Source organism: Citrus sinensis, chromosome 2 (assembly GCF_022201045.2).
Source record: "Citrus sinensis cultivar Valencia sweet orange chromosome 2, DVS_A1.0, whole genome shotgun sequence".
Lineage (NCBI taxonomy): Eukaryota > Viridiplantae > Streptophyta > Magnoliopsida > Sapindales > Rutaceae > Citrus > Citrus sinensis.
The window spans coordinates 17,363,486-17,382,734 of NC_068557.1; the positions used below are offsets into that span (position 1 = coordinate 17,363,486).

A 19,249-nucleotide genomic window follows, 5' to 3' on the forward strand; every position below is an offset into this window, starting at 1 on the left:
AATATTGGATTTGGTCAAAACTATATCACTAGTCAAGCTATTCTAGATTCAAACAATCAAATCTATTTCATTGAATTCGAACTATATAAGAAAGAGGAAAGCCATGCCATTGACAAATATTGTGCGCTTTAGTTTAGTAGTTTAATTGATTATTGATTACAACTATAATTTTATTATTACTTTATTTTTTCATGATATTATATATATTTTATAGCGGTTTAATGACAATAATGGGCAAAAAAATTAATTCCACTTAATAAGTTGAGGGATTTGGTTTTTGGGTATGAACAGGTTACGGGTTGGATAGATAGAAGAAGAAGAAGGAGAAGAAGAAGAATGGAAGAAAAAAGTTGCAGAAAATCATGAATTAGTTTCAAAGGTATATTAGGTATTAAGATGGATTTATAAAGTATAATATAAACTTTTAAATTTTAACAATGGTTTTAATGAGTAAAGGAATTTTGAAACTAATCCGGTGGATTTAAAATGTACTCATTAAAACTTAATTATTTTTTTTTGTTTTTTGAAAAGACTAAAACTTAATTATTTAAAATTAATATATTAGTGTATAGAATAATGAAGCGATCAAGGTAATTTTTACAGCATAAATAATCCTACTCTTTTATGAAATAGTAACTCTTGGAATTGTCTGATTAGATTATCAGAAGATGTTTGCTTGTGGATGCCAACTGACGTTACAAAGTGATAAATGGATGAACGCACTGTTAACGGGATAATAAGTTGTATATGTAGGATTAACGTGTGTGTAGAAGAAATCTTGCGGTTATAATAGACTTGAAAGGTATAGTCCGTGCACATCTCACTATTTGGTGCGTATGAATTTTAGCAATTGATAAACCGTGAAATCAATCAAATCATTACCGGCTATGACTAACATGATCAGCCATAATTATTTCTTGTCTCCAAAGAATTATTAGTAAACAGTAAAAGGAAGTCTTCAATGTGAAGAATTATCTGTGAATTCTTGTTCCTAAGTTCGATCCATTGTGTACGTGAGATGAAACTAAAAAATTAAAAAAGAAAGAAATTAACAATAAAGAAGAACGATCAAGAAGAAGACGAAGAATAAAAAAAAAAGGGAATTAAGAAATAAAGAAGACGAGGGGTGGAAAATAGTATTGAATGAGAAATGAGAAATATGATTTTCCTTTTTTTATTCTTAATGTAAATTTCACAGCAACAATTAGAGCAACATTCACGGAACAATCTCTGTACCAAGTAAAGCCGACAAATATGGCCCTTGCTTTAGCCATAGGGTTTCCTTCATCCAGATTATGCCTTAATTTTCTCTGATTCCTCTAAGAATTGATTAAAGCAATAATGCATGACAGATATAGTTTTCTCTGCTTAGTAGGGATCAATGCATGCATGAAAAAGTTGAGGACGATAAACGACTAGTCGTTTTAACACCCATACGATGGTTTTAAGCTAAACTATTCGACGATTGTTCTGCTGCAACACATGGGCCAAGATGAAGAATTTATGGTAAATTTAAGTTATGTTGTATTTGGAATATTTGGCGTCGAATTTTTTCCTAATTCCAGATCCATTTGCCCTTGTGACCAAATCTAATCTTGTTAGTTCTTTGAAGGGCTTGTTTTGGCATCATGAATAATTTTCTAAGAAAATTTCATCTCAGGTATTATAGTATTGGGAGATGGTTAAAATAAATAATTTTATCAGTGTAAGTAATTGAATACTAGTGAATTCAAATACAAAGTTTTTCAATTAAAAGTAAAAAACGAAATAAATTAAATCCTATTACACCACTTTCGCAGGTAATCACGGTTGCATTTAGCGTATGCAACAAGCCTTTAAACCCCTAGGCAGCCCTAGTGGACGAGTTTAGTCTCGTGAGGGTTTGTAGCGACGATACCCACAAACATCATCAATCCCTTTAATAATATTTATCTTAATCTTCATTACTACCAAAATGAATGCTCCGTCCTCTCACAAGGGCAACATTATCAGAAACCTCACCACAATTATCACAGAAGCATTGTGCCATTATGCTCATTGCCGAAACTTCATCTAAGAAGGGCTTTTGACAAGCTACCTCAAATTCTTTCAATGTCCTCGTAGAACTTTCACTAGAGTTTGTCTCGTTCTGGTAGCAATAGCTTGTGGTGATATATTTATCAAAATCTTTCATGAACGTTTTGGTATGCTTGGCCTAATAAAATGAAAAAACAAAGAAAAAAATGAAATGAATATATGCTTTAAAAAATGAGTTAACTAAATTAAAATTTTTAAAGACTAATAACTAAATTAAATTTTTTTAAGACTAACCCTTCGCAAGCCTTCGCCGGTCTCATCGTACTCCCCAACTATCGGGTCGCCAATGATCAGACCACCAACATTATGATCATTTATCTGCATATAAAAGTCGTTAGAGAAATACAATCCATAAATTTATTTGCTTAATATATTCTTTGTAATTTTTTTTTTTAACAAATTGAGCTACAATTCATGTTTCTTTTTAAAATTAAATTAACCAAATAGTATTTCTAAATTTTAACACTCAAGTCCTGCTCATTTTAATTTTTTATGTTGATATCATTGTCCATTATTGATCATTATGAAAATTCTAATAGAATGTGGAATTGTCATTTTTACCCTTACAAAGAAACAACTGAAGGTTGAGGATATTTAAACCATAAAAATATTCTTTGTACCACCTTTTAATTAAATAATTTATATTAAAAAATACTCATTCATTAAATTATTTTATGGACGAAGAATAAATCTCTGTAATTTACAACTATTTATTCTTTATCCATGCTATCTTTCATCTTGCACAAAAATAACCATTCGTATAAACTAAAAAAGAAAAATCCTTAGGAAAGGTGTAGTTCAAGAATTTCTAGGGAATATGAATGACAAGTTTATAAATAACAAAATTTTAAGAGCTATAAATCTTATATTTGGAGCATCTATGAAAAAATAACAACATTTTCAAATCAAACCACTACTTAGACCAAAGGACCTATGTTAGGATTATTGTTGATGAAAAAAAATCTGTTTCTGAAATATGATGGTTTCAACCAAAATTATTTTATTAGGTTTGAGTTTATGACAAGTAGAAATTAAAAAAAAAATGGAGGATGAAGTTCAGGAGTGCTAAATTGTTATTTAGGAATAAAGAAAGCAAAGGGACGAAGTTCGGTTTCCATTTAGATGAAGATATTAATATGCAAATAATAAAATTTAATTACATATAATTTAAGAAGTATGGGACATGTTCATTAATAATATCATTGAAAACATTTAATTTACGCATCTACACAGTCACTTTGGTCATAGTTTGTTATTATTGACAAATTAATATATTTTTGTCACATATTATTTTTTTATTGACATATTCAAATAATTTATTTTATATTAAAGAGATATTATGTTATAAAATTTTTGTTATTAAATCATGTTAATTTTTCATGCATTTTGGAATTTGTACGTGAGATTACATTACTGCACATACAATGTCACTCATTCTAATAGTGAAATTAGGTCGATGGATTCAAGTGTAAAAATTTTTGAAACAATCTGGACATACATGTTAAGATTTAGAAACCTTTGACTCTTTTGATTTTTCAGCAAACATCAGGGATGGCAATGTTAGTAACCATGCAAACACATGCATCTAAACCGTTATGAAACTATTTGGTTTGGTCTAATGGTTATATCACTAAATGAAAAACAAGGGGTACCCAACGTGGATTACAAAATAGTTGGACCTTATATAGATGTTAAATTATTGTTTATTTATTTTGAATATCACTTTTACTACTTATTCATAGTTATAATATTATAAACTTACACGTTTTCTGAGTTGCTCCAGATCCTGTGCTTTTGTAGTTTGTGTTATATGTCTGCGACATTGAAAAAAAATAGTGTTACACAAATAATTAATTTATATTTTATCTCTAACTAGTATTTACTATAATGTGAAAAGCAATTATACCCCAATGGTGTCATTTCCACATAATTTTGCTCGAAGTTGGCTAGTGCAAGGCCGATATACTTAGATCCAGGATCAACAGCTATAATATTTTTCTTAAGAGCTTTACATTCTCTCAAAAGATTCTTGGCAATTTTGAGACTCATTGAGGATTTTATTTTAATTAACCAACAAATTTTCTTTTTGCCAAACGATTATGCTTGTTTTGATTTGTGCTCCTTAAATTAGATAGATAATCATGTATTTGATCATGTTTTTTTTTTTAAATATAAAAGAAAAAAATCATTCATTGTACATGTATTTGTGCTCCTTGAATTAGGTAGATAATCATGCATCTGATCATGTTTTTTTTTCAAAAATATAAAAGAAAAAAATTATTTATTGCACTTGTATTTGTTTGAGGTTGAATCACGACATAAAACATCTATGCTAATTTTTTTTTTTTTCAACATCCAATTAAAATCCTGGTTCTGCCACTGATTAGAAGACTTGGGTCAATTTTAAATTTTTGCTAGGATGTGAGCGGATTCAAGAGACATTGTGAACTCAAGGAACATCTCTATTCATTCCATCAGCCCATAAATATCACTAATGACCCAAAAAACCTCAGTACGAGAGCTAGAGACACAATTCATAAGTTCATGAGCCACTACACAATTGGCTTGATCATCACCAGCATGTTCTACCACTTTATTAGATCGGCCTGGATTTGCTCTTGCCGTGCAAACAACAGAATCCCATCTAAAGTTAGATTAATTACATCTTATCCTTCATTAAAAATAAAATAAAATTACATGTTATCCTAGGTTGCAATGTTAGATTTCATAATTAAAGAATAATACTTTTATATTTGAATTATCTTTATTTTCAATTATTTTTTATAATTAATTTTTTAGAGTATGTATTCATAGAATAAGGTACTTTATGTCCCATTTTATTTAATATACTTCTTTCTACTTATGAAATTTTATGGTCATAATAAAATATTAATTTTTAATTTAGCCCAAGATAATATAAAGCTTTGGGTCCGCCCCTGGTTAACTTATTGACTAGCGACTAAATAGACGATGTTTGGGTTGCCTCTCCGATGATTGAAATTTTTTTCTTTTTTTTTTTGTGAAAAAAAGAAAATACTCAAATAGTTTTATTTTTAAATTAAATTAAAGAAGTTGTTCTTACTGAAGTACAAGACGCAGTTCCTACGAAATAAAATTAAAGAATGAAGAAGATAGAAATTGTAAAAGCTAGCTGCATACACAGCTTTTGGGCATGTATTAAAGGACAAATTAATCAAGCACGCCACCAAATTGGAACGCATTCGTGATTCACCCGATGGTGAGTTGCATAAAGGAGACTTTGCATAAAAGTACAAACTCATTAATCATTAAGACATGAAGTAGTTGTAATTATTTAATTGTAATAACTTTAATTATCAACTTCTAAAATTTATGGTAACGTTATCAATAAAATTCCGAAGGATGAAAATTGTCAATCAGTCTCATTAATAACGGCAACTTCTTGCTCAATGTCACTCGCTTTCACTCTTAATTTTGAATATTTAAGTAGTTTTCTTATTAATTAAATTGAATAAGTTGTGGTTTGTGTGTAATCACTCGAGTTTCAGCAATAATGAGTAGGGTTAGTGTTGGTATTTGCACAAAATTGTTATAACTACAATTATTAATAGTTGAAGAACACCAAATTTATTTATTGAGTAGTGTTACACATCTCAAAATTTTTATCATAAATGATATGACATTCATCAAATTGATTGGTGAGATATTACAATTAATTTACTTAAATTTGATAAGAAATTATGAAATTTAATGAATGACATGTTATTTAGAATAAACTTTGAGATAATAGGAGTCTATTACCACTCTTATTTTTTTAGACTTGGCTAGGACTGAAAAATGATGTTGAATCGTTAATAGGAAAATCATTCAAGAAAACATAGAACGACGATGCAAGGTAGCAAGAATATTAAAAAATATGTTAGAGCCGGTTAGGGATGGCAATTGGCACCGCCCGCGGCGGGTTTGTCATTATCAAAGCCAAACCCACACAAAATTTAAATTACCAAACCCACCTGCAACCCATAGCGGGTTTTAATTTTTTTAAGAAAACCCACCCGCTAAGAATTTTGACAATTACCAAACCCGCATTGGTATCCAGCGGATTTTTTGGGGGATTTTTATATTTAAAATCACAAATGTTGAATATATAAATTTACAATAATAACCTCAAATTCCACATAACATATTCAATTTTAAATTTAACTAATATAAATGAAAAATTAAAATTTCAACATCAATCCAACACAAAATTTTAAATTTTAAGTATAAAATACACAAATCCATTAAAAAAAACGACAAACTAATATCTAAAAATAACAATTACATCTCATATTATCATTCAACACAAGCTCCAAGAAAGATGTTCATTTCATTCACCATCATTAGCACCCATCCAACATGATGCCTACAATAATGATTAAGATTAATATTTTCCAAAAAATAATATTTTTCAAATACTAATCCGAAAAAACTTATATAATGAACTAATTCATGCATTAAGTTAAAGAAAAATAGTCCATACAAAAACATTTTGGTTATTTGGCACTTTGCATTGTTATACACACTACACTTGTTTATACTTTGGTTATTTGGCGCTTTGCATAATTGCATTATTTTCTTTATATATTAAATATTTAAATATTTTTCAATTAAAAATATTTAAAAAATATTGCGGGTCTAGCGGATATCCATGTGGGTATTCGCCGGATATTGGGCTAATACCAAACCCACCCGCATCCAAATGCGGGTTTCAATTTGTAATACCAAACCCACCCGCAACCCACAAAATTATCCGAAGCAGACGGGTTTTGGCGGGTGGATTTGGGCGGGTTTGTAGACACAATTGCCATCCCTAGAGCCAGTTAAATGGAGAAAAATTTTAAATAGTTTTCATAAAGCATATTTTTATTTTTTTATTGAGCATAAAAATTGCATTAATCTCATGACAAAAGAGTATAAAGTTCTACTAAAACATTTTCCAGCCGAACTACAACACTAGTCGTCGAGGCGGAACTACATTCACGCCTAGCAAGGGTTGCCAAGGTTTCAAAATTTATTTTTAAAAAATAATGTGAAAACTAAAAAGTTTTCAAAATGATCCCCAATATATGTTTCAAGGCAACTCTCAATTTTCTTCATATTTTCGCAACCCCTAAATTAAAATCTTAATTCCACCACCGACTAGACGACTTTTGCAAATTCTGCTAGCTTTTGAGTTGATACTTTGCAATTTCAAGAGACAGGTTGAACTCAAAAAGCACTCATTCGTTCCATCAGCAGATGAATATCACTAATGACCTAAACAAACCTCAATACGAAAACCTTCAATCAGCCACTACACAATTGCGCTACTACAGTCATTGAATTCACATGGCAACAACATCCATGGTTGTGCACGTTTTAGCTAGCGTCTTTAATGCGCGCTCAAATTTAAGTTGGCAAAAATACATGATTTTTCTCTAAGCTCTGATTTTAATCTTGTGGGAAGGAGATGAATGAAATACTAATTTTTTTTTTAAAGGGTGAAAGACCAAAAAAGAAAAAAAGCAGTACTTGAAAATTATAAGCTCAAAAGTTGTTTAACTAGCAATTCATTCATTTATTTTTTTAGAAGGAATAATTCATGAGTTTTCAAGTCAGCTTTAACGACAATGAGATGTGAAAATAATTGTTGCATCTTCAGAAAGTAGTCCTCTTATAAGAATGCACACATCCTTTTAAAGTACAGACGTTCAGATTTTATAAGCTCATATTACAATATATTTATGTAATATTCAGAAGTTTCATCGAGAGTTTTTAAGTTACATTTCACTCTTACCCCTCCTCATCATCAAATTAAATGTATACCCTTAGAATTGCACTTGTGACTTCTTGCTTCCATTGCAATGGTTAAGCCAATTATATTCGGGATTTAAATTTACGTGATTATAATACATTCTCGAAATGTAGCGAGACTAAAATGATAATCTAAGCCTGTTAAACTAAAACCAAAACAAATGGTTGATCGTGATTTCTTTTTCATTAGATTTTAATACTAATGTATGCATGGTGTAATGTTTAGACAAAATAGATGGGCGCTTAGTGTTATTTACTTAATTTGATATCTAATTTTGAGAACCACATTGGACTGGTCCCGTTGGATCTGACTGTCCATGTAGTCTATTTTGGTCTAAATAGGGATCAAACTTTGATTGAACTTTGGACTCAAATGTGGAATCAGTTAGGGGTGGGCATGAGTTGGTTTGGGTTAGATTTTAAAACAATCCGAACTAAATTATAAAAATTTGGGCCTGACCTAAACCAACCCAAATATTTTTAACCGAGCCTAAATAATTCATTTGGGTTTTGTTTGAATTTTATAATCAAAATATTTTTTACTTTGATAAATTTAATTATATCAAAATTATAATAATTATTAATTTTATTAATTATTACATTACTATTAAAATATGAAAAAATATAGTGGATAAAAAATTATAAATAATAGATTTTACAATAACTTTATCCTTAAATTAAAGAATATTAGAAAATTAAAATAAAATTTAATTACAAAAATCATTATTTCTCAATAAATGAGAACGTAAACTTTAACAATAAACTTTCACAAACATGATATCAATAAGTAAATTAAAAGAAAGAAAATAAAAATTAGTGGTATTAACCATATTAAAACACAAATTCAAACAATGTCAATACAAATCAAAACAAGATAAGACATCCCAACTCAGATATCAAAGCAATCCATTATAATCATTTCTATCCACAGTACTTTAATTAAAATAACAACCACAAGCTATACATGTAAATATAGTTGTATTAAGGCTCCGTTTGATACAACTTTTCAAGTAGAGATTTTGATAGTAGAGCTTTTACAAATAGAGCTTTTACTTAAAAAAATTTAGATGTTTGGTTGTCAATAAGAGCTTTTATTAAAAATTTATAAAATTACTTTAATAGGCAAGTTTTTTTAAGTTATGTTATGAAAATAATGTCAAATAAGTAGAGAATATTTTAGATATTTTAATATTTTAAAAAAAACTTTTCAACCTCTACTCTCAAAAGCTCAAAATTTGAGATTTCGTTAGTAGAGGCAAAATAGCTTATTTAAACTCTAAAAATTCTATAAAAAAAATAACCAAATAAAAACAAAAATTATGATAAGAGCTTATGGAATTAAATAAGCACTTATGAACATTACATAAGCCATACCAAATAAACACTAAATAAATAAAATAAAAGAGTAAATGAATAGAATATTTCATGTAACTGAGCAATCTCGAGCTGTTTACGAATATATGTGGAAAGTGTCCTAAGTTTAATATATAAAATGGTTCTGAATAAAGAGAATTTGAAAGACAAATTGAAAGAGCGAGCAGGCACTAAGATTTCCTCATTTCAATCTCATTCAGGTATATTTGATTAGTAAAGTGAAAGACCCCGAGTCCGAGTCCGAGTCCGAGTCCGAGTGTCCAACTAGAAAATTCATTAAATACGCACCTTCTAACCGACTCAATCCCACCACAAGGGACCCACAAAACCCACCCAACCAAACAAAACTGCCTTTTAAGTCTCATTAAGTCTCTGTTCTGTTTTGGTCAATCGAATTCCTCTGTCCTTTCTGCGCAACAAAATCACAAACGATGTTGCGCCATGCCTCTAACCTCGCCTCCAAAGTCAGGTGCACTTCTCCTTCACAGTTTACCAAATTTTTATTTTGTTTACTTTGTTTTCCTTCCACTTCTCTCATTTTGTTTATGTTAGTTAATTTGATTTTGTAGGTTGCTTGATAACAATTTTCAGCCGGTGATGATTCATTCATTCATTTATTAGTGTTTTTTGTTTCCTTTTTTCAAATAATAATAACTAATTCTGGCTTGGCTTATTCAGTTCAATTGATTAATTTCGTTGAGTTAATTTCGTTGAATTTAATTCTGTGTCAGGTTCATTTAACTCGGAGCAGACAGTATACCGCGGCGGAAGTCACTAAAAGATTTTTGGATTGTGAAACATCTTCTGGATTTTCTTAATTAAGAAATTAGATTTGCTGTGAATGGGAATGGAGTTAATTAATGGATACAGATCATCTGATCAAATTCAATTGACATCTATCTTCTGTCTGCAGGCACCAATTCTAAAGTTAAAAGGGAGAATTTTATATGCGGGAGGATGCGGAAGTGCCAGACCAAAGACAAGGGGCTAGAATGGCAATTGATGCACTTGTGGGAAATTTATACAGCACAGCACAACCCATCACATCATTCGAACAAATAGCCCTGGTTTTCTTTCTCACTTTAGACTCTTGCTCAATTTAATGATAATCCACAGAAATATATTTCATTTTGACGCGCTTTTTTTCCCATTTTAAATTGAAGTTTGGAACGGCTGCAGCAAATGGTGACAGAGTGATTGGCGAGCTCATAGCCAAGGCTTTTGAGAAAGGTTGGGGAAACAATCTTCATGTGTTAGCTGTAAGTTGCTTCTTGAATTTTTCATCGTCTTTACTTTTTTCTTATCTGCTGTGCCTCTGATTCGGTTGTTATGTTTCAGAACCTTCCATTTTGTTTCCTCTACTGTTTTATGTTTATTTTCTACTGCCTCACTACTATTGCAGGATCGGAAAACACCACCCAGTATTGAACTTCAGTTGTATTGGGGAATGACCCTAGACAGGGGCTATTTGTCACCTTACTTCATCACCAATCATAAGACGAAAGAATGTGTAAGCATTTTGAGATATCAATAAATTAATTGACGTTTTATGAGAAATTTGTGATTCTATAAAGGATAGATATATTGACAATGAAGTAATTGAGATTGCTTAGTTCTTACCTTGAAGATATAACTTTGGATCAGCCTTGTTATTAATCAACTAGTGATTTCATTTTTACTAGGTTTTACGAGATCCTTATATCATGATCCTTGAGAAAAAGGTTTCGAACTGCGTCTTCTTTGACTTATTGACAGAGATTGGACCAGTTAGAAGATATAATGGCACAGATGTACTGATCATTGCTGAAGATATTGAAAATGATCTCCTAGCAAGTCTTGTCTTAAATGGAGTGGCTACAGCAACCAAGGTGAACTTATACTTGACAGTGTTTTGCTGTTAAGAGATGGCCTACTTGAAGAATCTTCTATCATTCAATTATTCATTTAATTTTACAAAGTGAAGTTTCATATGTCTTCTCATTTTTTGTGGGTTCTGAATTGCTTGAAGCCTTGTGTCATAAAACCTCCTGGATTTGGAGAAAGTAGGAAGGCTAGCCTTCGGGACATTGCCAAATTCACGTATGGGAAGGTTGGTTCATTTGATAAATGCTCCACCTTGCTTTGCATGATTATTATGTGATTTACAAAACAATGTGTTCCTTTCTTTCTCTTTTAGGTCATGACAGGAAAAGATTTTGAATGCGTATCTCTTGGCCATGCTGAGAAGGTGAGAGATATCAGATATCAGTGACTGGTATATAATTTTCTTTGGTGTGAAAAAAAGATTTATTTTACCTAAGTAGAGCACATCATGAGAACGTTCTTCTCATCCTTGTTTCTGGTGGACTTTAATCCTTTCTTCTGGTACAACTTTGGCATAGTAATATATTAATTTTCATTTCCTTGTGTATATTGACAAGAGAGACGAGGTTTTGCTCAAACAATATGTCTTAGCCCTCTTTTATCATTGTAGATTACGGTATCAAAGGATCAGACGGTTATCCTTCTTTGTAAGGCTTGCATAGGACACGAAAAGGTCTGTGTTGTGACATTTCACATGATTTTCCAACAAGTTATCAGAATTTTCAATTGTGTTTATAATTTGAAGCGACTCTGCTTTTCAGTTTATACTGTTTGGCTCTTTTGTGCTTCTTTGGGCTGTTTCTATATTTTTGGACAACTTGCTTACCCTTTCGCTAATTTTCTTTTCTTAAATATGTCTGTTGCAGTTGTTACAGTGGAGATTCACAATGGAAAATTTACAAGATTTCCCTGAAGAGAGCTGTACAAAGCACTCTTATCTCGCTGCTGTTATAAAGGTTTGGTTATTTGGAATTGTAAATTAGTTCTTCAAGAGCTTTGAAACTGACTTGTGCTGGGCATAGAATGAAAGTTCTCAGCCTAACATGACCTATTAGCACGATCCATTTGGGCCAAGTCATGACCAGGTCTAAACTCTAAATCCTGGTTGGCCAGCCAAGAAATTTGAATTTTCTTTTATCTGCTATTAAAAAAGTTGAATAAACTCATTTATAGGGAGGATCAATGATCAGGTCATTTTGGATAAAATGATTTAATTAATTGACTAATTCTTTGGATTCATATTACATTCCCATCTTCATATGATTATAATTGAAGTATAGAGTAGACTGATACCGTACAAATACTTTGATACTTTAAAATGGGAAAAAGAGAAGAAAAACAGTACCAAACAGTCAATTAGACATTATAATATATGTGAAGTTTTGGAACTGGATTTTGGTAGAAGTATATATTCCTTGCTAATAGGAACGTGCCAAAGATGAATTCAATTTGCTTGTTTGGTTACAGTAATTGCATTTAGAAGACATGACTGCATCTTATTCTGTTGTTGCATCATGCTATAAATGAAATTTGGCTCGTTGAGATGAAAGATTGTTGAATTAGAGATGTTAGGTAAGGAAGTATTCTGATTTGAAATGAAACGGGTGCTGTTGTTGTAAGGTCTGTGGAAGTAATAAAGCTGAAGTGCGTGAAAAGAAGGATAGAGTTGCTAATGCCATAAATGCTGTCAAGGCTGCAAAGGAAGGAGTTGGTAAACCTCTTATATTTTTGGCTTTTGTTGGTCTATCTTGTTTGATTGATGCATGACATACAAATGTTATATGTATTCTGATGCATTTGCAGTTAGTGTGATGTCACTTTTATATGCCTGCAAGGAGTTGGATAAATTGCAAACTGCTAACCATGGTCAGAAGATTGGTGTTCAAGCTATCCAATATGCTCTTGAGGTTTTCTTTATTCTTCTTTTTAATTATGTATGTGATATTTCTAAAAGCTCTTATTGTCTATCTGTCTAAAGGCAGAGGGCTGCTAAGATTATTCCTCGTTGAAAGGTGAAAAGTGACATATACTTCACAAAATGCATGCGTGGTTTTCGTTATGGGGCATGAGCCTTATCTTTTATGTATCTCAAGAGTGAATCATGGTAGAGAATATTGGTAACAAAATGTCTAGTTTTTCAGAGCCTTCTGATTGGTTGAGCCTGCATCTGCAGATGCTGGTGAGCGCGATTGCTTATAGCGCTGGAGTTGATGGGTCAGTTGTTAGCAAGCTACTCGAGGGATCCAAGCCTAAACCCCTCGGTAAAGGTTTGCGTCTGTTTCCCCCTTTTTCGAATAATGGAAATTTGAAAAGGAAACGAGTGAAATTCGAGGGTTGGGAATTAAGGTGTGGGTACTTTGATCTACATTTGTGTCAGGTGAAAATGCAGATATGCTTATGCCAGAAATTGTTTTTCCATTGAAAACCATAAGAGCAGTCTTGGTGGAGGCTACAAGGTAACTAGTTATTTAAAACCTTTAAGCTTATGCTAATTTTTTATCTAAGCACATATTAATTCTTTCTTCTTGTGTAGTGAGATGTTAGCAAGACTTTGAAATTGAGGCTCTTAAGGTGGCTCAGCTTGTCTTTCCAAGAATATTTGCAAAGAAAGTTCCAGCTGATACAAGCCTCCAGAGTAAAACAAAGGCGTAATGGAGGCTTCTATCAGCTTTCACTGGGTGCTGTTATGGTTACGGTGATTTATAATCCAAATTCTCATGGCACATTATATTTATTTATTATTTGTTTGAAAAGCATACATTAAGCTTTTTCATAAACTATACACGAACAAGAAACGGAATATATTGGTCATCAGGAGTTGCGCCTTAGATAAATAATACATGGATGCTCCAACTTCTTATATGCAGTTTATTTTTTTTCTTTTTCCCCTTATTTTCCCTTTTCTATTAGAAGCAAAAATATTCTCGACATCCCATTTCTAATCTATGTATATAATATCCCTCCAATAAAATGTTGCCAGATTATGATTGCTATTACCATTAGCAAGAGGTGAGTGGTAGATTTGTTGTTTTGTTGCAAAATTAATATGTCAACTTTATTGCAAACTTTGCCCTTGAAATCGGAAGTCTCCAACTTCTTATATGCAGTTTATTTTTTTTCTTTTTCCCCTTATTTTCCCTTTTCTATTAGAAGCAAAAATATTCTCGACATCCCATTTCTAATCTATGTATATAATATCCCTCCAATAAAATGTTGCCAGATTATGATTGCTATTACCATTAGCAAGAGGTGAGTGGTAGATTTGTTGTTTTGTTGCAAAATTAATATGTCAACTTTATTGCAAACTTTGCCCTTGAAATCGGAAGTCTTCTATTTTTTTTTTTAATTTTTTGAAAAAATAAGAATGGTATTTAAATAAGAAGGGATATCGACGGAATTGAACTGATGGTGTGCTTGTTTATCAGTCACATTCATGTTTATTTTTCAGAAAATACAATCCATAATAAGAATCAATTTTATAGGACCACTCAAAATGAGAATGTGGAATAAAAATCTCATTTTTTAAACTGGTCTTTTTTTTTTACCCTTATTGATATTGAAATTCAAAAATTTCTTTTTCACCCCCATATAAATACATAAAAAAAATCAATTACTTCAATAATTTTATTATTTAAAATTAACATTTATAAAAAATTATTATAAAACAATTTTTTTTTCTGGAAAACTAGTTTAGCGTAATATTATTAAGAAATATACATACATTTTAGTTTTATTAGTTTAGCTCAATTTTGCTTTTTTTTTTTTTGGAAGTCAGTGTTTTATATTTATTTTAGTGCATGTAATATGTAAAAATAACTTGATTTTACCTATTTTGATAAATTTACGTTATTTTGGATTTAAATATAAAAGGTATTAAAACTCCATTTATATCAGTTTTTTTAATTATTAATAATGTTCTCTTTGAGAAGGATATAAGTCTTCCATCACTTTCATTTTGTGTCACATTATAATTTGTGATACATTTGGCAACTCGCATTACATTGTATTGCAATTGCATTAAAACACTACTCTTATGCTAACTCATGCTTGGTTAAAATTTTTAGTTGCATTGCACTACATTTAAAAGTTGGCTAATATAAGAAAAGGTGTATAAAATAGATTCGCAGGGGAGACGGTGGTAGGGTTTCAGCTGTATTATATTCAAACATTGTTTATATTTTAATTATAATCATATAACTTTTATTATTTAATGAATTATAGGGAATTTAAATTTATTATATATTAATTTATATTTAAATAAAAATTTAATTTAATTAATAATAAAAGATAGTAACACACCTAAATATTTAATAAATAAATGATTATACATTATTTTATTTCATTAAATATATTCATTTTAATTATTTACTTTAAATATGAAAAAAGTATTTTAATTTTATTTTATCATTTATTATTCAATAAAAATTAATTTATAACTTAATATCATATTGTTTTATAAATATAATATAATTTAATTTAATTTATATTATGTAATTATATAATATTATACTTTTAAATATAATATTAAATTTTACTACATTATAATATGATTATACTATATTCCAATAACTAATATCTAGAGATAAATTAGATTATAATATAATATTATTACTATTATAACATAGTATTGTAGTGTTTTATTATTTAATCATAGTATATGATTAAATCATGTTTATTATAAAATTAATATATAAAAATAATTATTTAATACTTAATTTCAATAATTAATAATGGAATCCTAAAATATTAATAAATTTAAATAATATTAATTTAATTTTGGCATCAATATAAAAATAATATTATTATCATAATATTGTCTATGTTGCGCCAAACATAATATTGCAATGTAGATATCCTAATGCAATACATCGTAACACAATACAATTAATGCAAAAAGTGTGCCGAACAAATCCATAAAGCACAAAAATTAAAGAAAGTGAAAGGACAATAAAAACAGGCAAAAAAATAAAAACAGGTCGTATTCTTTAGTCAAGACTCAAGGGTGGAAATTGATACTATTTGCAATTATTAGGTGAAAAATTGATTTTCTTTTTCCCAATGGATATAACATTGATGGATGATACAGATTTTATACAGTTGGCGCAAAATTGAATTAATTTAAATTTTTGTAGCATTTTCTATATTGGAGTAATATTCAAATCAACAGCTGATAATATCTTTAAATTTCAATAACTTTAATTAGCATCATCAACAATCAGTTGAAATATTATCAATATAATTCCTCGGGAGGAAAATTGTCGGCTAGTCTTATTAGTCAGCACGATTTCTTGAGTCATTATCACTCAGACTCACTCATAAATTTGAATATGTAGGTAGATTTCTAATTAATTAAATTGAATAGTTGTGTTTTGTACCCGTGATCACTTGAATTCCACTAATAATTATTAAAAGTTGAAGAGCATCAAATTTATTTTTTTTTCAAACTTGTCGAGGATTGAAAAACATTGTTGAATCATTAATAGGAAAATCATTCGAAAAAACGTAGAATGAGGATGCAAGACAGCAAGAATATTAATAAGTATGTTAAAGCCGGCTAAATTAAGAAAATTTTATGTAAAATGTAATAAAAAATATAAAGACATTTTTGAGTAGTCAATTTTAGCTTTCTTTTACAAAATAGTATTATAAAAGACAATTGGTAAAATGTAATAAAAATGGCACGAGAAAAGGTTAGTAGAGGTGATTTTCCTTGTAGTTATTAAAACATATGAAGTAATGGACACACACACATATTCAGTACTTCTATTTACCCCTATTTATTAATAGGTGGGAAATTAAAGTCGTAATTACCATAATGTATTATGAATTGATATGTGAAATATAAATATTAACAAAAGCTAATTTGTAGACTAATAAAGTAAACCATATTTTATGGGCACTAGATACATTAATCTAATGTCAAATGAGATATACCACGTGATATTTCAAACTGTAGTCCAATTTTCAGCATTTGCATATGGTTTTATAAGCTAGTAAACCAATAAAATATACCATGAGAAATCAAAGGCTATTGCATATATTGCACCACTGGATATATATATATATATACACATATAACTTCCGTTAATCTTCCATGGCCATGCATTAGAATAAAATAATCTAACCGCACAAACTATATCCGATTGATAAATTTTGAAATTATTTTGATTACATGATAATCGAATTATCTTATAACATTAAGGATATGAATTAAGTACTATTTTATCAATTTTGAGTATCGCATTGAGTTTTCAAATTAATTAAATGTTGAAACTCTTTCATGTTTGGCCTGACATTATTACTTAATAAAATTACGAAAAGCCAATAATGAATGGTGAAGGATACATAGTAAAATAAACTTTAAAATGTAATTAAGTATTCCCATGAATTTTGTGTAATTAAACAAAATATGTTATTTAAGTGAAATTGTGAGAATATTTAAAATTGTAGGGGTGGTCACTAAAATTTCTCGGACTTGAGCAAACTACACGATCCCACACGGTTTATTTTAACAAATACAACTTGTTAACCGCTGACTGTTGGTAGAATAAGTTCGTATCAATAAAACACAATTCAAACTCATATTTGCAAGCAGCAAACAATATCTCATCAAGGAACAAATTTGAGTGGAGTTTTTGGTCAATCAATCTAAATAAATTTGAGTAGAGTTTTTTGGCAATTAATCAAGTTTTTGAGTTTTCAAAAAATTTATGTTCAAGGTAAATCTAGGAGCTATCATTACAAGAAAGCAATGGATATTGATCAACAAAGTTAGTACTGTATATATTCTTTGTAATTTGATATTTAGAACTGTTATGATTATTTTGTTGTTGAGTAGAGAGATGGTTATGTGGAGATTTCAGCTATGTAATCATGTAATGACCAATGCTTTAAAATCAAACACTTGTTCGATAATTTGACAAAACAAAAAAAAACATGTAGAAATGTAAGAAAAATGAGCATGTAATGTCTGGCAATCATGCTTCTAGGGGAAAGAGGCTGAAACAAAGAACTAATACATTTTTTAAGTTGGTTGCTTCAGTGATTCTGAGCAGTCAACATTCTTTAAGCCATATATTCATGTAGAAACCTTCAAATAGAAAACCGTAAAATTCTTTGAACTCCTGAGGAATAAATCTTTCTAGACATATATAGTTTGTAATTTTATTCCTTGTTAATTGATATCAGTTAATTCAGAAACTTTGGGTCTTGTGTGGTTTCAAGACAGTTGTGACCTTTGTGCACTAAGGGCCCGTTTGGGAGTGTGGTGAGGTGGCTGGGTTGTCAAAGCCCAGCTACTAAAGTGTTTGGTAACACTTATACCTGGGTTTTGACAATTTAGCAGATTTGTTTTCCCAGCTGCAAGTTTAATTACTAAATTAGTCTTATATATTATTCCATTTTAATTTTATCAAACAGTCGTGTCAGTGGGAGTTCTATTTCAAATCAATTTTTTTAAACAAACCCTAAACACCCATTCTCATCAGCACGATTCCGACTGTGGGAGTTCCAATTGATGCGATTCCGACACTGGCCACTCTCATACGCCTCTGTCAGTGGTGCGTTTTCCTCTACCTGTTGTTCATTTTTTAGTGCTCCTTTACTCTATTGCAAGCAATTTTTCATTTTCTTCCTTTTCGTTCATAAAATGTTGGGGCTTTTGTTTAGAATAAATTGATGGGTGATGGGTCATGTGTGATTTATTTGCTTGTAACCATTGTTTTTATCGTAGTTTTTATTTTTGTAGTTGCTTTTTGTAGACATGCACAGCCCCTGTTTGATTTGAGTTTCTAGTTCTACAAAACATTAAATAATAAAATGCATGCCTACGTTATGAAATACTATGCTTCAGTAAACAAAGGGAAGTTTGTCAAATTCCGGATTTCAAGTTGATGTTTTGGCACAGTCAAAAGAAGGGGGAAAGTGTTGCAATTGCAATTGTATAGGTCTTATCCAATTTCTTTGGGATGGGCCAAAAGAATAGTACAGGAAATATCAAAGCACATAGCAAATTTGAGATTGTGAGGCTAAATGCAATTGCAGTTTGTACCTAATGATTGTTTAGTTGAATTTCTTTGTTTCCTAGTCTGGTTTGTCTTTTGTTACTTTATTGACTTGCTTG

General features: G+C 30.1%; 1 protein-coding gene across 4 annotated transcripts in view; it reads left to right on the top strand.

The window, feature by feature from the left end:
* The window catches only part of LOC102622326 (chaperonin CPN60-2, mitochondrial-like), a 55,501-nt gene extending 41,512 nt beyond the window's left edge, over positions 1-13,989 (top strand). Inside the window, exons 1-16 of one of the 4 annotated variants that reach the window (XM_052433859.1) lie at positions 9,657-9,733; positions 9,817-9,858; positions 9,996-10,056; positions 10,178-10,331; positions 10,428-10,523; positions 10,667-10,774; positions 10,947-11,132; positions 11,273-11,353; positions 11,441-11,491; positions 11,738-11,800; positions 11,994-12,083; positions 12,748-12,838; positions 12,931-13,034; positions 13,301-13,394; positions 13,505-13,583; positions 13,661-13,989. In XM_052433859.1, the coding sequence (XP_052289819.1) occupies positions 10,212-10,331; positions 10,428-10,523; positions 10,667-10,774; positions 10,947-11,132; positions 11,273-11,353; positions 11,441-11,491; positions 11,738-11,800; positions 11,994-12,083; positions 12,748-12,838; positions 12,931-13,034; positions 13,301-13,394; positions 13,505-13,583; positions 13,661-13,682 (1,185 nt within the window). In that variant the 5' untranslated portion in view covers positions 9,657-9,733; positions 9,817-9,858; positions 9,996-10,056; positions 10,178-10,211 and the 3' untranslated portion in view covers positions 13,683-13,989. Of the gene's footprint in view, positions 1-9,639; positions 9,734-9,816; positions 9,859-9,995; positions 10,057-10,177; positions 10,332-10,427; positions 10,524-10,666; positions 10,775-10,946; positions 11,133-11,272; positions 11,354-11,440; positions 11,492-11,737; positions 11,801-11,993; positions 12,084-12,747; positions 12,839-12,930; positions 13,035-13,300; positions 13,395-13,504; positions 13,584-13,660 lie in introns of those variants that run through there. The other 3 variants (XM_052433855.1, XM_052433864.1, XM_052433865.1) reach the window with 3 other exon arrangements.
* The last annotated feature ends 5,260 nt before the right edge of the window (positions 13,990-19,249 follow it).